Source organism: Coturnix japonica, chromosome 8 (genome assembly GCF_001577835.2).
Source record: "Coturnix japonica isolate 7356 chromosome 8, Coturnix japonica 2.1, whole genome shotgun sequence".
NCBI lineage: Eukaryota > Metazoa > Chordata > Aves > Galliformes > Phasianidae > Coturnix > Coturnix japonica.
Genome location: NC_029523.1, coordinates 17,920,922 through 17,947,899, shown reverse-complemented (window position 1 = coordinate 17,947,899; position 26,978 = coordinate 17,920,922). Strand labels below are relative to the sequence as shown.

Sequence of the window (26,978 nt, the reverse complement as noted above, 5' to 3'; positions counted from 1 at the left end):
ATTGCAGTGCAAGAGAGAGGCACGAGGGAGAAGGACATAAATCCAGAGACGATCAGGCATTTTTGTTAGCTCTGCTGTTTATAGAGTCATGTCTTTCGTTAGTATCAGCATCAGACTTGGAATGAAATCCTTTCCACTGCTTGTGATATTCCAAGTCTGTGTTTGATCAGTGCAGCTACCAGTGTAACCTGGGTTTACATGCACTATGACCTTGAAATGCACCTACCAGGATCTGTGTAATTTTGACGTCCAAATACTGTCGGTGTCTGCCGGTGAGGGAGAGCACAACACGAGCACCCTCTCAATGCTTTTTTAAGACAGCTGCATTAGCTCTGCAGTTGGACATTGCTCAGGCTGGCTTTTCAAAAGAAGGAAATGGTTAAAAGCAAAAGCAATTCCCTAAATACTCCTTCCTTTCTTTCCAATAATTATTATTGCTTCATCTGAGTCATGGATGGAGAAGGCAGGAGTATGACATACCCGGAAAAAGCAATTGTCAGCTGGATGGCAGCAGACATCAGAAGAGATTTAGAAGACGACAATTTTAGTAGAAGAGTCTCAAGATAAAGCAGGACATCGAGGCAACCAGCAGAAAGGGTGCCCTAGGATGGCAATGATTGAGTCTTTCCAGGCGGTAATTCTGCTTTGGTGTCTTCATTTAAGAATGATCTGAAGAGGAACTGGAGAGGAGTAAAAAATCGAACTGAAGCGCTTTGATTTTCACATCTCAGCTGGGATTATGAGTCAGAAATGAAGATGATGCTGTCTTGGCAGATATGGGGTAAAGGTTCTTTAAGGACTACTGAAGACCAGCTTGAATAAACGTTACTGTCCAGCATGAATCTACCTGATAATATCAAATACTTGGCAGGTATGCTGCAACGGCATCAGAGCAGACCCCTGTCACCAGCTGATGGCTGACACTATACCTACAGACACAGAGTATGCCTGGGTGGGAACAGCTCACAGCTATGCAGTGACCTGTCTAATCCTATTATGCTGTTGCATGCAAGTATGTACCAGGGGCAAGCTCCAGCCTGCACCTTCCATACCAACAACCTTCCTTTGGGAATGTGGCCAGGATGTCTACCCCAAAGCCCACGTTGCAAACTGGGTCATTTGTCTACTGAAGTCCCTGTAAGGCCGTCACCCCAGGGCTATCTGAAAGCTTGTTAAAGCTATATGGCACAGGACAAAGATCTTCTCCCTTTTCTGGTCAGCAGGGCCAAGATGTTTTACAACATACACATTTGTTTTCCAACTTCTCCTCTGACCACAACTGGAAAATAATGGCTCACCTTCTATAGCAAAGCACCAGTTCTCACACTTCTTATGTCATCTGGAAATGGATCTGAAGTCCTTTGTTCAAGCCAAAGATTTACTTTTTCATTTCTAAGTCTTCCTTGGCCCCCTTGGGCCATGCCCACCACTATTGCTCAACTTGGGGAGAAGGTCCTGACCATAGGGACACAACCTCTCAAGCATCACACAGTCTTTTGCATGGCAAGAAAGAGATCAAAACCTAAGAAAGAGAGGTCCCAAGAATCATTCTAGAAACACAAACCAAATCCCAGCTACTTTGCATCAAAGGAATACAGAGCACTCTGCAGAAAGCAATGCACTGAATCACTTCTTCCTCTGTCAGAGGCTTCACGGGGGCCAGAAGAAATTGCCTCAAGTTCCAACACTTCAACATCAGTAATGGCTCAGCTGCCCCGACCCTGGCTCTGAACCACCACCACAATTCAACAAGGCACTCTGCTACTGGGTGCTCCATACACCCCCTGCAAGTGGCAGTGGCCTCTGGCCCTGTCTGCTGGGACCCAGGACGTGTAACTCTGGGAAGGCTTTCTTGCCTCTCTCCCCCAGCACAAGCCTCATCGTGTCCTTCATGCCTTACTCACCAGCCATGCCTGCCTACATTATACTTCTGGAAGGACTATTCATAAATGGCTATTTGGAGGACAACTCAGATTAATGAAAGAAATAAGACAACCCTTGAGACAAATTCCCACATCAGAATCTTCCTCTTACAGATGATGGGACAGCAAGCCCAGCTTCTGTCCATTTCTATCAGAGTCCAAGGAGAGCAAGAAGGCAATGCCCTCACAGGCAGAGGGCTTATCTCCTGCTCACTGCTGCATCCTGGCTGCTTTTCAGGCAGCACTGCTGCAGGGTGCAGGATGTTGGAGGCATGCCCTCGCAAGGGACAGCTTTGGCCTCACTGGCAGGCAGGTGCTCTCTTGCTCCTATGACTTTCACTACTGAAGTGCTTCAAGGTGCCGCCAGAGCTTGCTGTATATGGGACTCCTCCTGGCAAGGGCTGCAGAGATCGCTCCTGGAAGCGGCCACAGGCTCATTACTGCACAAGAAGGAAGCTTGTGGGCTGCCAATTGCTAGCGAAACCTTTGCCCTCACTTGGCTGCTTCACCACCGTGTGCCAGATGTTCAGGGAACTGAAACCTAAGCAAACAAGAGAGCTCCTTCTGACTCACTAATGATGGCAAAAAAGCACTCTGGAAACAGCCGCGGTGCCATTCGGTGCCAGTCGGTGATGGCTGGTTTGCATAATTGCTGCTTGTAAATTCCTCTGTTTCACACAGCATCTACCCTGAATGTAACGGTATTTAATCCTTCTTCAGCAGAACAGAGAAGGGAAGCACATGGACAGAGAAGGGAAGCACATGGAAAAAATCTCCTCTAATTTCCCCAATAGTCTATATGTTCAGGATGAGATTCTATGACTGACAAACCCAGGTGATGCAAGGTGGTGGTAAGGAGCCAGGTGAATCATTATATGTGTGGGTAACATCCCTCGGCCAAAAATCAGCCCAGGAGAAAGTTCTGAGTGACTGTCCATGAGCAATCCACCGCTGGGGATGCACGGCAGCAGCTGATTCATTGAAGGAAGGTGCCTGGGAGCACCAGCAGCAACTGCAAGTCAGCACTGCAGCCCAAAGCTGCGTGAACAACTCACACCTGTGATGTTTCTGCAATAAATACAAAAGCTGTGGGGATCCAGTCTGCTTCCTTCCCACCTGTACACACCTACACACTAAGTCAACATGACGCAATACTCCCTTCTGCTAAACATATCACCTTGCTCTATCTCACACCCCTTCTTCTCCATTTACCCACAACACATGCCATTATTTTCTCCTTTATTCTCCGCCCCACTGTTCTGATGCTGCTACTGCATCACACCAATTATCTCCTTGTAACATCTCCTGAAAATCCTTTCTCTACTTATCCCTTTTTCAGCATGCAAGTGTTGCACGAAGACTAACATAACACAGAATAAATCCTTCTCAGCCGCAAGGAGAATAAGCTTATCCGACCACTGACCCTGGTAATAAATAGCCACTCGTCTCTCATTTACTCTTTCACAGATAAACTCTCTTTAACTTCACTTGCTTGAAAGAACCATGCAAGGATGATGGTACCTGGCCCAGAACATCTGTTCACACAACTCCAAGTCACTCTGGGGCTGATTACATCTGGAGGAAATCACAAAGTCTTACATCTTACCATGACTGTGCCATGGCCATTTGTAGTTGCCATCAAATTCAGAGACAAAGGAAACACCAGAAGTTTGAATCTGGTCCATTCTTTGAAGGATTGTGTCCATTTCCACAACAGTCACGTTCCTTAGCAGGATGCTTCCATCTCCTTTATCTCTGTCCTGAGATAGACAGTCTCCTGACTGTAAGCACTGCGTCACAGAAGAACAGGCTTAATCTCAGATAATAACTAATAATAAGTAATAAGCAGTGGGTTGATAGAGTACCTCTACAAACCCAAGAAAGGGAGAATCTCCCTTTTCCTCCAGATGATCAGCCAAGAGAGAAACAGAAATGCTCCACAGAGAGTGTGGGGCAAGTGTCTGTCATTTTGAACTTGCCACACATTAATAAAAATACCAACAATCACTACCAGAACAAACAGACACCCACACCTTATTCCCACAGCACTGATAGCTCTCTGCCGGGTCATTCCTCCCAGCCAGCAGACACAGCTCTTTCTACATTAGTCTCCATTGGAAAAGACAGCTGTGCTACCACCTGCTTGTAGCTAGAGCCAGCAACAGCATGAATACAGCTCAGACAGAGAGAGAACAGACCAGAGAGGACAAGACAGATGCTTTCCTGTCACCCAGACTTTGTCCTGCACTATTCAATGAACTAGCCCAGCGGCCTCAAATACAGTAATGATTCCCTTTGGGAACTTGGGTAGAACAGGTAGAGTGTCAGACAATTGAAAAGTGGACAGAAGTAGTACCTATCCCCAAGAAGGCAAAAAAGGGAATCAGTTTATGGTTGCATTGCACAGAGTAACAAGATTAATTATAAAAAAATAACAAAGACCAAAAAAACCCACCCAAAACAAAGATGTGCAGTAATTCAGGTCAAAAGCAAATCATTACTTACAAAAAAACATTACTGCTTTCTACAGTAAAATAATTACCATAGGGGAGAAGCAAGGCAGGAATTCAGGAATGCCTCTGACATCTCTCATACACAAACACTCTACAAACCTTTCTTTATTAAGGTCGCTACTGTGATATGAGCTCAGAAGTGGCCATTAACACACCTATTCAGAAGGAGTTTTCAGTGAAATGAAGGACATATTGCACTGCGGTCTGCCTAGAAACCAACTCTGTCTGCTGTTTTTATTACCAACCTGGATGATGGAGCAAAAAGTACGTTTATTAAATTGCAGAGGACATGAATTTGGAAAGAATGGTAGGTATGCTGGAAAGCTTTGCCAAAGGAACTTGGCAAAGTGGAAGAGCTCTTTGGAAGAAAGAATCAATAGGAGCAAGTGCACAGTACTGCCTCTTTTGGCATAAAGAACCAACTGCAGAGCCCTGGAGCTGGGAGACAGGACACCAGGACACTCACCTGCTGCCCCGTGCCATGCTGGCCAAGCAGACACAGCAAGGGATGTATAGTATGGCAAGGAGTGCAAGGCTAACAAAACACAAGGCTAAAATATGAATCAACTACAGGCTTTCAAAAGAGCAAAAGAAATTAACAGACCTGGGAAATATCACCTACAAGAACTGAAAGAAGCATAGTGCTTATTCTAAAGACAGAACTATAAGGAGCCAACTCCAAGAGCATTCAAGTAACCCACAGTGACAGAAGCTCAAGTTCTTTCTGCACTCTGCCAAACTGGGTGCTGCAGCATTCAATGAAGATAACTGTAATCACTCTCCAGGACCAGGGGACACAGCATTACCATCAATGCCCCATGACCACAAGCATCAGGTGGAAATTCAACTTGTTTTAAAGCAAACTAAACCACCCTTAGAACTATAAGTCCCTAACGGTGCATTCAGGTAGCAGAGCACTGATGCCACCAAGGTATTAAGGTCCTTCCTTTGCATAGAATGAAGAACAAGAGCATGATACAAATCACAAAGAAAACTTTTGACTCAATTATTCATGTTACCAAATCCCACTGTTCCTTGCCCATAGGCTAACAGGTAACTTGACCTGTCTGATAATAGAAAAACAACTGCAAGTTGGTGCCAGCGTGAGACAAGAGCAAATATGAGCCCTAAGGCCATTTATGTAACAGCTAAATAAAATTGGTTTCCTAGACTGTTCTCATTCTGCATAAGGTGAGCTGCCAAGCTTCATCTCCAAACACACAGTATAACATCTCATCCTCCAAACACTGATGCATCCACCTGGTTATTTGTTGAAAAGTCATTAAAGAATTGAAAATAGAGACATACAGTTTGTAAAAGAAGAATTGTGGCCAAATAGAAGCAACTTATTCTGGACTTCATGACAACAGATACAGATGAACCACACACTGAAAGAGAAGTCAGTCAACACAACCTGATTCCACTTATGATGGGTGAATTATGGAGAGCAGCACTGACTGGTAACACATCTATGGTAGAAGGGCACTAATGCGACAGATGGAGTTAAAACATTTACATGGGGGAAACAATGTCTTCTCCATTTTGGTGGTTTTAAAACATATGTGATATTGTTCTTCTAGATGATATTTTACCAAGCCCAAATTATGAATCACAGTACAGCAACAAGTGAGCAGTGCACAATGGTTGGTGCTATTCAAGAGGTCACATCACAGCCATGGATTGTAGCCTTTTCAACACATTGTGCTGTTGCTGCCTCCTCATCCCATTCACTGCCATCACACTCTTACCCCCCAAAGCCCATTTCCTTCTGTTGTCATTTTTGTCTTCTTTCCTCTGCTCTTAAATCCCACGAGTGCAAAACAACCCATGCAAAAGCTGCTCCTTTCATGCGCTCTTTAAAATAGAAGTTAGATTCATTGTTCATACCACACACTGCATATTATTGAATGGAAAGCCTCATCTGCAATGCAAGCTCAAGTTACAGAGACCAGACGTATTTGTAAAACGTACTTAATTAAAACCAAAGTCCATGGATGTGAATGTGGCAAGGCACACTGAGAAAGCCTCCACAGAGCACAGTGTGGCATACATGAACAGGACATCACATCTGCCCACCACTTCTCATTAGGTGACCTCCCCAGCATCAGCTATCAGTGCTCTTACCACTTTCTCCTTGTAAACAATGTACTTCAGCCACTTGAAATCCTGCCATTTGAATCCCGCCAGAACAAACAGGGAATCCTTCTCATACTGCTCCATTTTCTGGATTGCACCTTCAGGATATGTGATCCGGAGTGTCGTTTTGCCACCCACATCTTTTTCAAACCCCTTCACCGGAGCCGAATTCAGCCTGGAGGGAAGCAAAGAAGATGCTGTCACGAATCCCCATTACACACAACACACATCAGTGACGCAGAGATCGCTGTGACTCTGCACACAGCTGCCACGGCTCTTGCAATTCTTCACTGTAAACATTTACGGAACTTTATACCAACTGGCAACAGCTTAATTAAAAGCTATCTAAATTACTTGATTTAATATAATGCAAACCACTTCCACACGTCCCCTCTTGTGATTTAAACTGTATTGGAAGCTTTGGGGGAGGAAAAAAAAAAAAAAAAAGGAAAATATTGTTCTTGCATATTTAGACTGACAAACTAAGCATCAATTAGTCTTCTGCAAGGCTGTGCTGAAACAGGCTGCAGCTCTGTGGAACTTTAAGACAACAAATTGGACTCATACTCCTACCACAGTGCAGAGCTTGTGCTCATCCCACCTGCAGCGCGACTGGGCAGGGTACTCAGGCAGCTAATGCTTTTCAAAAGGAGGAACAATATCCAGCTGGTTTAATTCCCCACCCAGAAGGCAAAGTGCCCTGCAATGCCAGCAGAAGGGAGAAGCTGAGCTGTGCTCTCAGCAAATTAGAGGAGATACTGCTGTGGTGCAGAACCCCTCTGTGTGTGTCAGCCAGCCCACTCAACACCAGAAGCCCAAAGCTGAGGACATTTCAAGCCTTTTGGAAAACAAATTTCGCTGACATCAAACAGCAGCCCCCGATGGGACAGCGCTGCCTGCTTGAATTATTGCAGCTTTCTTGACTTGGGGTAGTCCAGTACACTGGAAAGTGCTTACAGACTGCAGATTTTCTCATGTAGAAATGTTAACGAGGATCTGGATTTGTCTTTTTCAGCCCGGGTAAGCATTTTAGGTGGGAAACATTTTAGTGGAGGAAGATGATTACATGAGATCTGAAATTCAGTTCAGAATGAAGGAAGGTTGGCTGTTTTGCTGCTAGCTTTGCTACATCTCCCCAGACTCAGGATCCCTGCATCGTATCTAGACAGGAAACTAAACAAACCATTTCCCCCAAGTAAAACGAACTCCAGCAAAGGGCCAGAAGGTGAGTTGCTGATGGAAGGCTTAGCACTGAGCCCTGCTAATGAGCCAGTAACTTCACATAGGCTCTGTGCCCCCAGGGCAGTGCTAGCAATCCAGCAAGGAAAGTTCTGGCTCTAAGACTAACCAAGGCACCAACATCACACTACGTATCACTATGAGGAGAATCTCTGTCTCAGTCACAACCTGCTGACAGATACTTGTTTTTTCCCTCTGCAGACTCTTGTAAGGAGGCATTTCAACACATCAGAGCACTTGTAACTGCTGCAAGAAGCTCCTGCCAGGTAAAACAGCTGGGGGTAATATCTACACTGTAACACTTCATCAATAAAGCAGCAAGAAACTCACCTCAAGCTGCTCTAGAACTGTCAAGGTGGATCTGATTCTCTTTACCACCAGATAAAGAAAATTCTGGCTACAACTAGTGGCCCTCACGTGGTAACACACAATGCATCAAGAAGCTCCATATACTGCTGCATCACCCCTTTGTCCATTAAGTTATTACGTTTTTTTCCCTTCAAATTACACCTCCTGGATCCCAAGTCTTCAAAGGAGTTTTGCAGCCCATAAAAAAGGATGCTATTGAGAAAGGACTTCCATAGGAGCAAGGGAAGCAGGTGGATACATTTAAGAAGAAGTCTGCTCTCACCTCCTCCAGTCCCACTTCCAGCCACCTGGCTTCACTTAACCTTTACAGTTGACTTTTCTCTCCTTTACCCCACCTGCAACCAGCACAGGTGCTCAGCAGCCCTCTTATCCTCTTCAGTTGGCAAATACTCAGATTTATTGATGTGGGCAGAAAGGGTTGAACTTTTCATTTTGAAATTAAACAGAAGATATAAATTCCAGTGGGTGGCCCGGTACAGACAGGTTGAAACTGTTCTCTTGTTACTTTGTGAACAGCCTGAGTGCAAGAAGGGGCTATAACTGGGCATTAATTCAGCTCAAATCACTGCAAGTCACCAGACTATGACGAGCAGTACAAGCTCTTTGATAGGCACTAATAGCAGGGTGAACTGAGGCTGTGAAAGTTCCGTCCTGTTCTGAACAGCCCTCGCCTTGAACAGAGCAATGCTGGGAAAACAACGATTCACAGGAACAAAGGACTGAAAAGGACCTTCTTGGTCTTTGTCCAGAGTTAAGCAGGTATTTATTATACTATGTTCCATTCTTTCCTCCCATGCACTATGCTAAATTACATCTCCTCTTGGCCTTAAATTCTTTTAGTAATCATTTTCTCTCTTTCACATTAGCTAAGAATTTGCCATTTACCACCACATCTCATGGTTGACTAAAGATCAGAGATCAGTTACATTCCCTTTGATACGAAATCAGCTGTCTTACTAAGGAAAAATAACACCACCTTAGACTCTGTTAAACCTGCTTTTATAAACTCACACTGCAGTTCATCCCACTTTTCCTACTTACCATCATAATATTTGGTTACTCCAGCTTCAGAACCTGCTCTAAAGCTCTGTGCTTTTCCCAAGTCAGACAAATGGGTCTGCAGCTCCCCAGAGCACATCCCCCCCCTCCCACACACACACTCTCCATTAGTACAGGTATTATGTTTGCTAATCTCCAATCACCCAGAACACCTCCCTGACCTGACAGATTTATTACTATGAGTTATGACCAGACCTATGATTCCCCATATCAGCACGTTTTTCAGGCGGTGATCCAGGCCCTCAGCAAAAGCTAAAAGTCTTAATTCTGACTGCAGTCATTTCCACTCAATGCCACTCTGCTTCCGCTCCCTTATTCAACATCATTACCCACAGTGAAACAGAGGCAAAGCATTCAAAGCTTCCAAGCCATATCTACACCTGTTGCACCATTACTGGGTCCTCCACAATATTTGTGTCCTGAGATGTTATGTTGCACAGTTCTTAGTTCTTCCCCACCTAACTGTGAGGCACGGGCACAGATTGCCCAGAGAGGTGGTGGTGCCCCATCCCTGGAGATACCCACGGTCAGGCTGGACGAGGCTCTGAGCACCTGATGGAGCTGTGGGTGTCCCTGTTCATTGCAGGGGATTTGGACCAGACAACCCTTAGGGGCCTTTTCCAACCCAAACTTAGACATTTATGTCTTTTATTTTCCTCATGTTAGTTAATACTTCCACACCATTGGATCTTGCCTCTAGTGCAGATTAAACCTTTGCCTGCATAGCATGCCAACTGATAGAGAAACTGCATAAATGACAAGAAAACAGTGGTGCCAAAGACTCACCTGACAACAACATCATAGTCATCAATTTTTAACCCCAATGACTTATTGGCAAGTACTCCACCATTTCCCACAATAATACATCGTCGGCAGCTGAGACTGTGGAGGAAGCACAGAGGGAAGAGATGACTTTTATAGCATGACTTCAAACACATTTAGTGTACATCTACCCGAGAACTCCAGGAAACCTTTTGGAATATGAAGGATTAATAAGAGGACAGAGATACACTTGATCCCAATCTCACCCCATCGAGCCCAGGCATTACATGCGATAAACTGCTTTCAATACTTCCCTCCACGTGTGGTCTGATGAGATGGGCTGTCGGGACAAGCATGGCTTCTCCCTGAAGCCCTTGGTATGACTGGCTTGAATCAAACCCATCTGTTTAGTTAAACCCCCTCATTATTCACTTAGCACTGAAAAAAACAATAAGGCAAAGGCTTGGTGAGGAAGTCCTGTTCCCAGCTAATCCTTGTCAGGTTATTCGGGCCCTGCTCACCTTGCTCAGTGCTACATTGTCACTGTTCTCATGAGAACTCAAGAAATGGAAAAACACTAATGGGCAGAAAAAGGACCTGCCCACATCCTCTCCCCGGGAAGAAACACATACATTGATGGAACGGGAGAAAATAACCTTAATTAACTGAGACACAGAAAGAGAAGGAAGAGAATGGTTTCTCGTGGAACCATGAGTCACGAGAACTCCGCAGCAGATGTTACACAGTGATTTCGTTTTGAAGGCAGAGAGAAGACTTCTTTCCAGCCATCTAATCCCAAACGCAGCTGGTTCTTCTGGCACCGTGCCTCCAGCTCTGGTAGTTCACTGCAGGAATACGTGTCTGCAGAGCCTCCTTAGGAAAGGCTCCAAGGCAATCAGTCGCTTGGAGCAGATCTCTGCTGGGGTGCCGTCCTACCCCTGGCACAACTGAATGGCCTCCTCCAGGCTCCTGACCCCATTGAGGTGTATCTGAAGAGCCAGCAAGGGGAAAGCTCTGCTGATGTGGGGTCTGTCTCAGCAGAGCTGGGCTGCAGAGCACTTGAAAGACTCAGCAAACCTCTGAGGGTTACCCTGCTGACAGCCATTAGCAGGAGATCTGCATACAATTAACAGCGCAGCACCCAGAAATCACTCAGGAACAGCTGTCTTTCCAAGAGAAAACACTTCCTCGGGAAGATAGATGTACGCCTGTGTCCCTAAGGGCCAAGGAAATTGAGATGTTTGTGATGATGAAATCCAACAACGGAGGAAGAATTTTATAGATACTGGCCCAGTTCTGGTGACAAAGAGAAAGGAGGGGTAAGGTCTGGTTCAGGAAGTATATTGTGTCAAGGAAGCAAGAGAAAGAGCCTGTCCCAGCAACAGGCACTTGAGTGACAAAGAAGGGAACAGTTTTGTCACAACCCGTAAAGAAAAGGTGCTGCTTGAGGGAAAGCAAAAGCAGTTTGGTTCCGGACAGGTAAAGTTTCAGATGAAAATGGGCATGTTGGAAGATTATAATAAGGAAGTTTCACCTCCTGACCAACAGAGCACTGAATGAAATACAGTAACTTCTCTCCCCATCTGTCTCTGAGCCAGGACTTGTCTTATTTTCAGTTTCTGATGAAAAATACCATGCTGAAATCCAAGGGCTACAAGTTACAAACACTCCCCTCTACCCATTTGCTTTTACCTATTTTGGGTACAGATGCGTTTGTTCCGGCCTCGAACCACTCGAGTATATCCTTCCCTTTTCTGCTAAATTAAAGCACCATCTACTGTCAGCAGCCCCTTCCACATGTGCACGTGATGTTCTCCCTGACAGACCACTGTATGTAAACAACTGCCTGGAGGTGGATAAGCAGCCCTGGGTTGGACTGGTGAGTATTAGCTACACACAAGGGAAGCATCAGTTCCATCAGCCAAAGCTGTCCGAGAGGCCTCTCGCTATGGCCCCGTTCCCACACAGCACTTGCAGATCAATCAAAGCCCATTCCTTATTTTCTATTGACCATACAAGCTGGACCAAGTTCATCACATGCCTCATGCTATGGCAGCTCTCCTAGATCTTGAGTCACATTTGCACTACCTCTTCGAACTGCTTTCAGCTTCTCCCCAGACCTCTGAAGCACTGACTCAGGAACACCAGCATGCGGAGCTAATGCTGCTCAAAAACATCCCTTTTGTACAGAGATTTTATGTATATGTACATCATTTCAACGTTCCTTTTATAGTCACTGGTTGGCAGAACACAATTCTCATCTCGCAAGCAGGGCCTGCATCGCCACCTCTGCGATGCCAGATTTTTGGTTCGGCTCCAATGAAGGAGCCCTATGGAAAGGTCGAGACTCACTCAACCCTCCCATTCCTCACAGTCCCACTCTTTGACTCCAGCAGATGTTCAGTGCAAGTTCACGTTCCCTCCAGATCAGCCTTAGTCACTGGGAATACCTGCCAGCAGACTCACACTGGAAGTTCACTACAGAATTAATTCTCAGCCCTGACAGCGACTTTTAGAAGCCGTGTGTCGTATTCCATTCCTAAAAAGCTGATAGACCTACAAAGACATTGCATAGAACATAACGCTGGACAGAGACAAATAACTAATGTCTTTAAAAAGGTTACCTTTATCTAGCTTCTAGCTTATCTCAGAAATATCCCACTTACATGAAAAGGTTTTATTTCCACAAAACCCAAGATAACCAACATTAATTATGCTGCCAGCCTAGCTCTGGTCTAGATCAAATTTTCCTGCATTTTTTCCTACAAAACCAAGCTCATCAACTTACTGTCACCCCATATCTCTTACATTTGCTGTCCTAGCCAACATTCCAAGAAGGGTTAAAAAGCAAACAGTAATAATAAAGAGAACTCTTTATTTAACTCCTTAAACACTCTCCAGGGCTTACTGATTCAAAAAGACATGATTACATTTAACGTCTTCATGGTTACTAACAGAAAATACAGAACATATTTCACTGTCACCGTAGCATGGGACATCATCACTCTCTTTATTCATCACCCTACCCCCTAGAACCTAAGGTTCAGTCTTTGATCTCCTAATGGCTTTTTCTTTTCCCTTTTTATTTATTTAATTTTTTTTGAGAAGTGCTTCACACACTTTCTCTGCAATGCCAGCCATGCTGTGGGACAGCAAGGAGATTATAGGGCCGCCCTAATGGTGTTGTGAGAGGGAAGTGGTGGGCAGGGAAATGTTGAGTACCTGACCCCGCATTCTGACCAGTAGTTTGGACACTTGGCACCACTGCAGCTGAACTGCTGGCTCCAGGCAAGTTTCCGGCTAAAGAAATACATGGTGTAGGCAGCACCAGTTACATACCTCAACGGTATTCCTAAAAAGGTGTGCAAACACCTTTTGGTTTGCTTACATATCATGTCCATCCCATGTGCCTTTTCCAGAACAGCTCACATACTGAATCATCAGATGGAGCCCCTATTCCAGTTTGCTACCCGGGTGGTATTAAGGAGGGTCATGGACTTTCCAGACCAGAAAGGCGTTCCCTAAAGTCCCAAGCTGGGAGCTGCAGCCAGATGTGCAGCCTCTGACACATACGCTCAGAGCTTGAGTTCATCTATACCAAGACCAGGATTCACGTCGACATCCTGGAACAATACAGTACTGTAAGCACATGTACGCATTGTAGCTATTCCTACTTCCTCCCTTGTCAGAGCACTTTAGGGATTTGTAAGGGGAAAAAAAACCCACAAAGCCTTCCTTTACGCAACTTTGGAACTGAATGCTTTGAGGAAAGATGTAACAGTAATTAAAAAAAAAAAAAAACAAAACCAAAACATCTTGAGGGCAAGTGGTGCTTAGGGAGGCTTAGCATATGTTGGTCTGATCTGGCTGCTGCTTATTCTACCAGTTCTATCAGCCTGGAGGGACACAGACGCCTCTCCTGCTCCATCAAGTTCCTTCCTTATTACTTTATATACTGTATTGGTTAATACTGTTATAAGCTCAAATTTGCTGTTTTCCTTCTTTACCATCTGGAAGCAATACAAAATGGTCTGATTTTTCCCAGTTCCAACTACCACCACAGAGACGATTACAACTCTACCTGCCTCCTGCCCTGGAGTAGAAGCACATTATCAAAAGCTCTACAACACAAAGGTGCCATAATAAAGATGACACGGAGAACAACTATGAAAGCAGGACATCACTTGCACTGTTACAGAAGTGAACTATAGCATTTGTTCACATGCCCTCCAGCTGCTGCAAGTTGTTAACAAAACCTTCTTCTCACAATGGAGGGATTAGTTGGAGTGAGTTGACAAAGCTGCTCTGGGATGATGAAAGGTGTACGCATACCCGGAAGGATTGAGTTTGCCTCATTTCAGCACCAGGTCGGGTACACTGTGTCAGGAAAGGTGCATCAGGATGCCCTTTTGACACAGAGATAGTCAAACAAACAAGTTCACTTCCAGGGCTTCTAGGACATGAATGAAGTTAACATCTCAAAGGGATAGCTTTGTGAAGGGGGACAGAAATGGAGAAGCTTGGGTGGGGACAAGACTGCAGGCTTGGTGTAGATCCCCCACCACACAGCCCTAATCCCCTTTCCTTCCTATGCTCTCACGCACTGCTCTGACCTCACCTCCCCTGCCTCTCCCACCCTTCCCCCAGGAAAGCTGCAGTCAGCATGTGGTTACATGAATTCTTGTTTCAATAGGTTCAGAAGCGCTCGCCCTCCCCACCCATCCCCTGTTCCTCTGCCTCTCATGCTGCTGCTCCAGCGCTATGCCTGCACAACTGTTCAGTGGGAGGGAAGCTCTGCAAATGAGGTGACTAAAATGACCTAGGTTAAGAGAAAAACTCATTTGAACGCTTGCCTTGAGCCTTAATAACATGCTTCAACTTTCAGTCAGCCTTGGAGTGGCCGGGCAGGTGAACTCAATGATCTTTGTAGGTCGCTTCCAACTGAACTATTCTATCCTAAACATTGGCGGTACAAGGAGAGAGAAGGGAACAACAGAGCAGGTCACAGAGGAAGGAAAGTTAGCTTCTTATATTGTCTTTGCCAACAGAAAATCTTAATGCAACCCCACTCTAAAGAGAAGGTGAACTTGGAGCATCTTCCCTTCTCCTAGAATCAGCTTACTAGACTCCAGAAAGCCTGCACATGGAGGGACTCAAAAGATCTCTGGGTACATCACAGACTAGACACACCTAAGTTGTATTGGACAGGAAGGTCTTCATAACATCTGTTAGTCTATGATTCTATGATCTCTTACCCAACCCCAACTCTGTCACAACAGAGCATTTTTTCAGCCCATAAATCAGGCCTGCTCCAGTTGCTGCAAAGAGATGATGATTCAAAGCAACCTAAATTAGCATAGGGACTGCAAATAATAAGAATGAACTTTCAATACAGAGATGAACTCCCAACCGTAACTACAGTTGGCAAGATCTACAATCCACACGAGAGCTGAGGTAAGGCTGGATAAGCTCATGAACTTTGTCATAGAAAACTGGGAGAAAGGGTGCTGGGCCAGGAAATAAAACTAGTGTGTTTAGAAAGCAGGAGCTGTGCTGTTAACCTGGGTTCAAGGAAGCACCACTACTTGGAATGGAGCACTACAGGACTTTCAAAAGAGACCATGCCCCAGTGAAAACCTATGACAGCTTCTGAAAGAAAGTACCTCCAAGCCAGGAGGTAGCACTAGACCAAAACTGCTGAAGGAATGAGAGAAAAAATACAAGAATAGGAACGGCTGAAGGAGTAATGCTGGGAAGTTGATCATAAACATGTCAGTGAGTCTCAGAAGCAAGCTCTACAATAGGACTGAAGAATCAAAGGAACTGCTTCCAAAGGCATCAATCCAAATACCTCAGGACCCTGGAGTACTGCTATCGCATCCTGGCACAGGCTTGGACAATCACACATTCCTGCCTTCAGAGTTAGGAATTTGTGAAACATTTTGTTAAAACAAGCCAGATCCTTCTTTCCCTCTAAGAGGTTCTTATGATTCTGTTGCTTTGTCAGAAAGGCTGAGAAAGAATAACGTGTTTATTGAAAACCTGCTATTTACTTAATTGAAAAACAGTCAAGAGAGTGTATTGTGACACCATAGGAAACAAAAGATTAAGAAACAGTCAAAAGGTAAAGGCTTTTTTCCACTTATGTTTGACTTAAAAGGCCTCTTAAGAGTTTATGGTTTACTGGAAAAAGGACTGTTTCCAGCTCCTGATCCACCTCCAAAGCACAGCCAGTTTCTGGCAAAATTTATTTAGGACATGGAAAATAACTGCTTCAACGGCTACTACTTGAAAAGGTCTCAACTTACCTGTCAAGAGCTGGAGTTAGACGGTAATCTTTGGTTGCTGACAGGATGGCTTTGATCAAATTATCTAGGGAGAAAGAAGAAGGCGTTAGGAAGAAGTTCTCACTTGTAACAGAAATGAAAAACAAAGTGATGTAAACCATCTGAAGCAGTTACCTGGAGGAAACAAAGTTCATATCAGGAATAACAGCTTTACTTGCATATACCTATTTTCTCTGGACAATTATCTTCACAAACTGTCTGTGAAGACATGATGGGCCAAGTTCTGATGCAGTGCACAAGTGACTTGCACAGAGAGTGTCAGGAAACAGACACACTCCAGTTGAAGGCAGTGGTTTCACACTCACATCAATTATAATGGAAAATATTGTGAACAATCAGTCCCCTTCTACCCCCTTAGGAGAATACAAATCTCTGTCATATCCTTCCCCTACACGTACTGGTCAATTGGTACAAAAGTGCTTAGGAAACAATCAGTCAAAAGGAGTAAATAAATCTCATTTCTTGAAAGATTAAAAATGACAAAGTGCCATTGAAAAGACTGACATCAAGTGATTGTTTACAGTGAACATAAATGATTTTCCAGATAGATGCTACTTATGGCATTTGGCACAGTTTGGGCATCTCTTTTAAGCAAGGACTTCTGTTCTTAGGTACCAGTTATGCTGCAGGATGAGAGTGTAGGACAAACACATAAGACTGAGGCAGCCAAAAAACTTTGAGCCTGACAAGACCCTGGTGAGACACAAGGCAGATGTGAAAAGGTGAAGAACAGAAAACCTCAGACGGTTCCTCTCAATTTAGTGAGTTTCTGACATGGCATTACTGTGCCATGAGCTGTGGTTACTTTCAGAAGACAATATTCAGGACTAGAATAAGGAAAGAAACAATCTGCAGGGTAAAAGCCACTTCACAAACAGAAACAAGTTTTGTTTTCCTTCGTTTGAAGATTTCTTTCTGACACATTGACAACAGACTCCCTCTCCAACAGGAATGCTATTTCCCTAAGTCTTCTGCAACAGCAGTAGGTTGTCGTGACCTCTAATGGCACCACGCCACAGCCCTCTCCTTGGCCTGTCTCTTGCGTTGACTCTCACTACATGGTATACATTACTGTGGTTATTTTCCCACACTCTCAGAAAAAAAGAGATCAAAGGATCCCATGTCAAGGGCTGCAACCTCCCATCTGCCAAGCTTTTCTCCTGCCAGGTTTGCCCTACCATCCCAAAGGTTAACGCTCTGCCCTTCTCAGAGACCATCCTTCACGTCAAAAACCACTAATGTGGTTTTTCTCATCTTGCCAACTTATTAAAAAACGCCTTCATAGCAAATGTGCCAGAATTAACCATGACTACTTTAGAACTGGACATGGCAGCATCTGGAATGGGTATGTTACCCATTCCCATCACCCAGTGAGAAAACACGAACAAACTAAACAAGGCAGGACATTCAGAAAAGATAGGAACAGCTAAATGTGAAACACTTCCTCAGCAAACCCCACAGGCTGTGAGGAAAGCAAGGCATGGATGGAGACATAGTGCTGGCACCCGGGAGGAGCGAACACTGGTGGGTGGACAAGTGCATCAAGGAGGGGCCAGAAGGGGCCTGAGTATACATGTTCTCAGCACTACAAAAGATAAAAGACAATGTTTCTTCCTGTTACAAGCAACAGGTATGCGTGCACTCACCTCCTGCTTCTAGGGCCAAGGCACACAGCCAGCTCAGTTGTAACAGAGTTCATTAGCTCAGACACATCCTCATTTAGGCAAGTCTCATTCTTTGAGAGACGTTTCCCATCTGGAACCATTTCAGCTACTTCTATTTGGTGCAGAGCCCCAGCAAATCAGCCCAGCAGACATGTCTTAGCATCACATGCCCGGAGATGTGAACCCTTGGGGGTATGGTGCAGAGACCAGAGGGGCTCCCAGCTCTGACCCAGCAGAACTCAGGGCTGCCTCACTAAACACAACAGCTGTATCACTACACACATACTGTTCTTTCTATTCATTCTGTGCAGTTCAAGGCAGACATCACCAATACTAATTTTGCCTCCAGCCTGTAAGAAAACAACGATAATAGAACCATAGGATTGTTTGAGTTGGAAGGGACCTCTAAAGGTCACCTCGTCCCACTCCCCTGCAATGAACAGGGACCCCTACAGCTCTACCAGGCACTCACAGCCCCATATAGGCTGACTTTGAGTGTATACAGGGACAGGGCAGCCACCACCTCTCTGGGCAACTTGTTCCAATGCCTCACCACCCTTGCTGTAAAAACTGTCTTCCTTATATCTAACCTATATCTCCCCTCAGTTTGAAACTATTTCTCCTTGTCCCATCACAACAGACCCTCCTAAAGAATCTGTCCCCTTCTTTCTTACAGCCCTCCTTTAGATACTGACAGGCAGATCTCAGGTCTTCCTGAAGCCTTCTCATCCCCAGGCTGCACAGCCTCAACTCCTTCAGCCTGTCCCCATAGGGTAGGTGTTCCACTCCTTGGATCATTATTCTGGCATTTCTGGTTAAAATGGCAGTGGCAGCACAACCATCCTAAATACTACAAACGTTAGCATTCATGGGAGCAAAACACATCTCAGAATGGCTTCTCTTAGGATCAAAATCCCATCTACAAGAACAAGCTAGATACTACAAGTGACACGGGTACGAATGCCTCAATTATTAGTATTAGTATGATTTTTCCTGTCTCTGCAGCTCCTTGGAGAGCACAGTCACCAAAGCCTCCACTTTCTCCCAGTATTAACTAATGAACACATCACCGGGGCACGCAATCTATGACAGTTTTCCACAGCTGAAGTTTCTGTTTATTATACTTCTTCTCTTGTCACGGAGAATTTAGGTTACTGGGGACTGAGGGAGGTTATTTAACCCATTTGTCTATCAACCACTATGCACGCACTATTACTATACAAACAGAGCAGCGAGACTCTGCACATTTTCCTCCCATCTAGAGGAGGAGTTGACCACATTTATCTAAGAATCCTGAGTTATCATGACATATTCTATCAGCTTTTCCATATAACAGCAGAAGATTCAAAAGCAACTCAGGACCGTACGGTTTCTCTGAACTAAAGTACATCTTGACTTCAGGTTGACCCTGAAATTTTCAGACATTTGGAAAAACTAAAAGTAAATAGTTAGAAATTAGGCGGGCAGTGACCACACAGTGAGAGCCAGCCTAAGTCTGAATTCTATCATTTTTATCTGTTATTTATGTGGAAGAGTGGAGACCTTCACTGTAAATGTCAACAACACTTAGCACTGTTGTTTCTAATGCATAAGCTTCTTGCTAGTATCATTTAAAAAACCTGAGACCTTTCACTCTACAGAGTTTACTGTGGCCATCTCACAGGGCCTACTTTCTGCCTGCCCTAAAAGCAAGGACGCCGAGCTGCTCTCAAATGGCCAAAAGAAGGGGCTGTAATGTTTCAACTTTACCACATCAGCCACCTTCTTGTAAAATCAGCAAGTCTACATACCCTTATTGAGGGTATATACATACCATTAAGAACATGAAGGGCATGCTTTAAGGTCATGGAACAGCACGCATGGGAGATGCAGTGATGTTTTACAGAAGAATTTGCCATCCCAGCACCCGTCGTGAGGACAACACAGACTCAGGTCCCACCACATACTCTGTCTCAGTAACACCACATCCAGATCACGATTTGTACTTTACAGAATCTGTGAGCACCACAGGAATCAAAGAGTCTGAAATTCCTTGCAGCCATTCATCCTATTGATCGTCCAGCTTTGTGACGTCCATGCAATTGAGAGCAGCAAAGACTTCCAGAACTTGGGAGCATATTGCTAACACGTGAACTGGCTCTCCACCACAGTTAGCTACAAACTGCAGGAATCTGTCCTCAGATCAGCTCTTGTATGTAAACACAAGACAATGTTTTCTTAAGGTTATAGCTGTGCCAGATTTAGGTGGTTTGCTTGACATGGACCTTAACAACAGCACTTAAAACCACCACTGTGTCCAATATCACAATACTTCCATTGATGATTTTTAACCATAGTAGAAGAGACGTATTTTAGTGTTGTATAGATACAAAATACAAAACAAAAGACAGAAAAAAAAAAGCTTCCCTAACAATTTTAGGAAATCCTGGCATGTGGTAAATGTAAGCTCCAGAAAGCCCTTAAGGTCTTTTTTTATAACAAGATATAAATAAAATACATAACATTTGGACTCTTGATTTACATCGTAGTTTTAGAGCCTTCAGGGATTTTTTTTTTTTCCAAGCTTTTCTTCACAACCAAGAGTTTGTTTTTTTCCAGAATACAAGCTCAGTTTCCAACATAATCCCACGGCTGGGAAAGCTGGAATGTTAAAGAATAATTATGCCAGAAAATGGGCAACATTTTGCAATAGCCACGCGTTAACCATTTTGATCCATATTCAACTCTGATGTACGTGCTGCAGTAAAGTCTGCACAAACAGCCTTTAATCCACACCAAATGAAAGTGAACCTTGAAGGATTCATGAAGTGCTGTCCAAAGATATGAGGAAAAACAAAGACAGGTGTAAAAGTGGACCGTCCTTCCTTTCATTGCTGCACCTTAGATGCCACTTCTCAGGTGGCCAAACAACATCTTCAAGGCTAAAAACCACCTCAACAACTACTACAGCAATTTCTAATTTTCTCAAGCCTTGCAGAAGCATCACAATACAGCACTTAAAACAACCAGAGAACACCTGCTCTTCCCTCTAAGAGACAAAAGATAGAGATAACATCCACATCTCAATTGCACTTCAATACTGCTGGGAAGCACTTTACTTTGGAATCACCCAATTAACTACAAACTTGGGGCTCAAGAACTACCCCTCTCAAGCACTTTTTGCTTCTCAGTGGTTAGGAGAAGAGCTATTCCCTAAGCACATTCAACAACAAAGTATCCATTTTTTAATTGAAATAAGGAACTCTACTGGAGGGTTATACTTTCCTCAAGAGACCTCAAGAGTGAAGGTTGATTTAACCTCAAAACCCTCGGGATTTCTTCCCTTTGGAGGCTTTTTTCAGTAAGAAAAAGCTGGCCCTCTACCTCCTCTGAAACTTGAACATTCCTCCCATCCCCACAATATCTCATTTAATGCCTTGAGGCTATATAACCAGCTAAATTCCCTGGGGAAACTGCAACATTTTTATAGATACATTCTCATGTGATAATGGCAACTATTACCAATTTTGGCCAAGTGTAAAATTCTAGTGGGAAACGGTTCAGAATTCTGCTTCAATCAAATTCAAGAAGAAGAAGTTAATACTACTCAGAACAGAATTAACAGCTTATTGCTTAGTAGTCAAGAACACACGGAAAACAAGAAAACGCTCATAGCTGGAAAACCATCCATACAACAGAACGTAGATGACAAAAAACAAGTGAAAGTTGGAGAATTAGAGCAGAAGAAAGACATCTCATTATTGGGTAGATCCAGCCAAAAAAAGTAGGAAAGGTGTCTGCATACGATACTTCAGTTTTGGCAAAGGGCTGAAAGGGCAGGTTGGGAAAGACCGATTTTCCAGATAGTTTTAGTTTGGGCCTGTTGTAAATTTCATGGTGACCAGGTGAATACATTTACTCAAAGATAAAACACAGCTCATGCCAAGAAAGTTGATGCGGAAGCCTCATGATTTCAAGAGTTCATCACATGACACCCTTCACAGGAACAGATAAAATAATAATAATAAAGAATAGAATTTCTTTTTCCTGATTAAATTTTGATACGCCATCTTTGCACACTCAAAAACAACATTTTCACTGAAGATAAATGACCTCTTCCTCAAGAGACTAATGAAAGCACTGCTAAGCAGCACTGAACCATGGTTCTTCCCAGCAGCATTCACACAAAGGAAAACATTCAAATAAAACCAAGCATGAGAACAATCAACTCTTGCACAATATATCTACTAGTATAGGTGCTCTGGTAAGAGTCCCTCTTGTATCAGATGAGAATATGAAGTCCACTGGCCCGTGCTGCATATTACTTTCAATAAATCTGTAGCACTTCAAATATGTTCTTAATACTCTCATACCCCAGTGGGTTAGAAATGGCTTCCTGGATTGCTGGTGAGAGCAAATTCTGAGCTGGTAAAATGACAGCCACTCCCTAAGGAATAAATATCACCTTCAACACCAAACCAATGCAGGGCCAGCAAAGCTGCCTCTCTGCTTAAAATGATCCAGCAGGAACAAAGGTAGAAGAGAAGACCTATAATTACTGCTATGCAATGACACCATTACCAACTAAATGCATGAAGGAGATATTACACATCTCATGTTTGCTTAGCTTTTTTAGTGTATGCTATGCCATATGTTTTCACTTAAGTTTAAAAAACCCTGCAGCAACTCCCATCCTCATTACACTGAGATGATGCCAGATACTAGCTACTCTTTCTTATGAAAGCCTCTTATATTCCTCCAGCCACATGTACTGAGAAATTCTATTAATAGTCAGGTATTTCTCCAGCCTTGTTTGTTGCCCTTCTCCAAATAACTCTTTCCTTTTGCTTTAGCTACAGAGGTAAATTTGGGGAGGAGGCCCTCTGGGATAAATAAGCTCACTAACACTATAAACAATTTTCCATTGCTTATTCATTGACAAACTTAACCCTGAAAGCCGTGCACTTGCCAGAAGAACTCTGCAACCATATGGGCAGCCTATGTGTATTCATACCTCCATCCAAACCTTCCACGTAACTCATTTAACAGCTTGAGATTGTTGCAGTCCCCTTGTTCTTCACAGAGAATTAAAATAAATAAATAAAATAAGCTGGAAGAACAGGCCTGGGGAGTGCTGGGAAAGAAGCATTCCATAAAAGCAAATGAGAGCCTTGCACATGGTGGAAAGCGGGAGGCACTCCAACATTGCAACCAGTTCTGAAACAATAGGCTGGGACACAGGAGGGTGCTTTGGGGTTTGAGCTGTCCTCCACGGGATGTCTTACCATGCAGCTTTTAGAGTTCCAGCTTCCTGTTACAGTTTGATCTTCTCAACAGCTCTTAAAGTTGAGTAAGTTCATTGTGTTCTTGAAGGACAGCCCTTACTTGGGTTGCATACGTGCTTACCAACAAACAAGCAGCAGCACAATGACCCACAAGCACCTCCTATCAAACACTAGTTAGCACAGTCCTCGTGTTCACCACCAAGACCAGAAATCAACCTCCTCTAATTCCTAATCCATTCAAAGGTTCAGAAGCTCACACAGGTGGGTGACCTTCCTGGGTAGGAAGCTGAAATGCATCCACTCTCTTTTTTTGGGGAAGGGGCAAGGACTTAACCTGTCTGTACAATGAGATCAACTGCCTTCGGGGCTCATTTATTAATAGAGATGTAACCAAAGAGCCACAGATGCACATCCTATTGTTGGTTCTGCCAAGTCACACAGCAGGAGACAACAAAGCCCAACATGGTGCTGGCAGACTGAGTAATAAAGTAAGTGCAGTCAAATGTGACAATGGGCTGTTTAACAAAGTAGACATTCTTTGTCATTCAGAAAACCCTGATTTAGATTCTGAAGAATAGCCTCACTCACTCACAGCCAGCTGCAGAAGTCATAACTGTGTGAAGTCCAGAGCCACTGTTTCAATAAAGGCCAAACAGATACTTGTAGAGATCATTTGGGGTTAAAACCTACAAGCAGTAACATCATATTTTGCTGAAAATATGACACATTTGCGCACAGAGAGAGCAAGAGTTCCCAAAATGGGCCACAGACATCTGTGATGAATGCAACCATGCCTTAAATCTGCTGTACTGGCTCCCACACTGGGACAGTTCTCAGCTCTGCTTCCATCCCAGGTAGCTGGGAACTGGGATCAGGTAAGCAGGCCTTAATCTCAGGTAAACAGAGGGATCAGAGTCAATATGTACAAGAGCTCTATGTCTATTTAAGACACTGAAAGATAAAGGTACACTGCTCCTCATAAATCCCTCTTTGTACTTCTAATTCATTGCACAGGACACTCAGGGACCACCTACCGCATCCCTGTTCATGAGGAAGAACAGAAACCACCTGCTTACACCTGTGCTTCTTTCGTTTAGCAGACAGGTAATTACTAACATGGTTAATCAACAACAGCAGCAGTTTCCAATCCAACATGAAATGCGATAGTTTATTTCAGAACCAGAATCATTTGAGGGACATCAGGAGTCTGACCACATTCATACTTAGAGCAACATCCACCTTGGGAGCTCCCTAAGGTAAATGCTTTTCTTGGAGAGAGTGAAATGCAGATCATAAAAACCCTTAGCATACACTAATGGTCAAATGAGATAATGGCCAAAGGACTGAAGGTGAATTCTTTCCTGACAAATATCAAACGTTAAGCTTTCTAAGTTATACCGCATGCTTCTTATCAGCTTGAGATGTAAAAATCATCTTTGCAATCAGATTCTTTTTGAAGAAAATGAAGATCCCTAAAGAACTGTCAAAATGATCTGCACGCTGCCTTCTTGATGAGACCGACTCCACACTGCTGTAGTACCACCCTTAAAATTCCTGACACTTTTCTACTCGTTTGCATGTGATTTACTCAGATGTGTGACTCCAAATTAGTGCAGCTCAGTAAACAACGCTCCTCAAAAGCTGCTTTCCCATAAAGTCTGCAAATTGGAATTGTTCTTTCTTGGACCAGTGAACACCAAATAGTGGATAGAAAAGGACTTTTTCTTTACCAGAGACAAAGCTAAGAAAAACATTGCTATGAGTTTGAAGACCTTTTATCTAAAAGCCCAAGGAACAGAAAGAAACTTTAATAGAAGAGAACAGAATGCTCAGAGTCTCTCAATTTCATAACGTTGGTACTTCCAAGCCTCTACAGAAAAGTTTCTTGGAATATGCAGCATTACTGAAAGTGAGCTCATCCTTTAAGTGTATTTCACTCAGAAAGCTTTTGTGCTTGGACCCGACCACAGTCACTTGAAAACACTGGGGAACAGAATATTCACCAAAGTTCTCAGCAAAACCTTCCCGTTACCAGGCCAGCCACGATGGGGCTCTGTAAACACCGGCACCTTCCTCAGTTGATTCACATCCGAAATCCCAGCTGCTGGCGTCATACAAGCACCCAGCAAAACTCCTGCCCCATCTGTTTCAACACAACCACATCCAACTACGCTTTCTCAGCCCCCCTGACTACACGATTTCCCATGCACATCCCGCTCGGACAGTCTTCATCTCACACCAGCACGTGACTTATCTCCCCGCTGCCTGACGAGGTTGTTTGGATATCAGCAGATTGCTCGGACTGAAAGCCCTAATGAGGTGCTGATCCCATCATCCCATCACTCAGCTGAGCCGGGAGGCATCTCCTGGGACCAGCCAGAAAAGACTGATGCAAGAATTCCAAGTGATGTGTAACATGAAAGGGCGCCTTTCGCATCGCTAGGACTCGCAGCCTGTCAGCACAGCCATTAGAAATCCCGGGTTACAGAAGTTTATAATTCAACCCTCCCACACACACAACTTGCTCCAGACTGAAACTTGGCACAAAATTCGGTCCCAGGAGGGCATTAAAAAAAAAAATAACCCATTCAACTGTTTCCGTCCCATGGCTTCAGCTCTCAGCCATTTAAATAATGGCAATTTCTCATTTCTCTTTTTAACTGAGGAAATCCAGTATAAAACAGCAGATTTACATAACACTGCGGCGGTGATACAAGCTGGCAACAAACCCAGCACGAGGGCTGCCAGAGCCATTCCGTCATCCCCTTTTGGTGAATTTCTCCATTTGGATTCAGTTTAACGGAATGATTTTCATTAAGTCTGATATCGTGTGTAATCTGCAAACCCCACCTCCACGTTGGTCAGGCAGAGTGCCCTAGCCTTGCCTTGTGCACCTCGTGTTCCTATCAGAAGGGAATGAGCCCTCCTGCAGTCAGTACTGCCAGGGTTATTTCTCGAGGCCTCTGCTGCAGTCTGCTGGCTCTCCCACAGCACACCTGAGATGCAGCCCTTGCTGCCATCTTACAGCTGCAGGATGGGACATAGCACACATCACCACCAAGGCATCTGAATAGATTACTCCTATTTGTTACACAGGCACATAAGCGGCAACAATTATAAAACAAAGATGTGACCAAATGATATGAAAAGAAAGCAAAGAAAGCAGAACCACGTTCTTGATTCAGCAGTTGTACAGATCTTTCATACCTTGTCCTTTAATTCCAAAGGGGGGTACAAAGTCCCTGATACGAGCCCACCTCCTGAAGGAATCATCTAAGAACATTGGTGCCGGCTTTGAGAACCTGGGAAAATAAAGAAAAAGAGAAATTAACTCCTTATTTAGGAAGGTCCAATTTCTGCAGGGAGCTGGAAAGAATCCAGACCTAAGAGCTTATTCCACGGTCTCACTGGCAATACAGCACCACCACATTTTACTGCTAACCAAAGGTGCCTGTGAATCTGTTAATGAAGACACCAAAAAACCTCAAGTCCTGAGCTTGACAATCACTTCAGTTCAATAATTTAAAAGGACATGCTGAACTTCCACACTATTGTTTGCTGCTAATTTAGCTACAATAAGTTGCAAATTGCAACCAGAGTTTATGTGGTTTTGCTTCAAGCCCTGTAGGCAGGAGCCAACTCATTGAGCTGTTTATGCCAGCGTGTGAAAGCGTGTGAGGAAGGGGTGCAGAGCTCCTTTACA

The 26,978-nt window shown here is 44.0% G+C and overlaps 1 protein-coding gene across 4 annotated transcripts in view; it reads right to left on the bottom strand.

Moving 5' to 3' along the window:
* Positions 1-26,978, bottom strand: part of ST3GAL3 (ST3 beta-galactoside alpha-2,3-sialyltransferase 3) — a 134,797-nt gene that overhangs the window by 28,564 nt on the left and 79,255 nt on the right. For all 4 annotated transcript variants that reach the window (XM_015870384.2, XM_015870385.2, XM_015870386.2 and 1 more), the window contains 4 exons: positions 26,483-26,577; positions 16,309-16,372; positions 10,025-10,120; positions 6,560-6,746 (listed from right to left, as the gene is read on the bottom strand). In XM_015870384.2, coding sequence (XP_015725870.1) covers positions 6,560-6,746; positions 10,025-10,120; positions 16,309-16,372; positions 26,483-26,577 — 442 coding nt within the window. The remainder of the gene's footprint in view (positions 1-6,559; positions 6,747-10,024; positions 10,121-16,308; positions 16,373-26,482; positions 26,578-26,978) is intronic.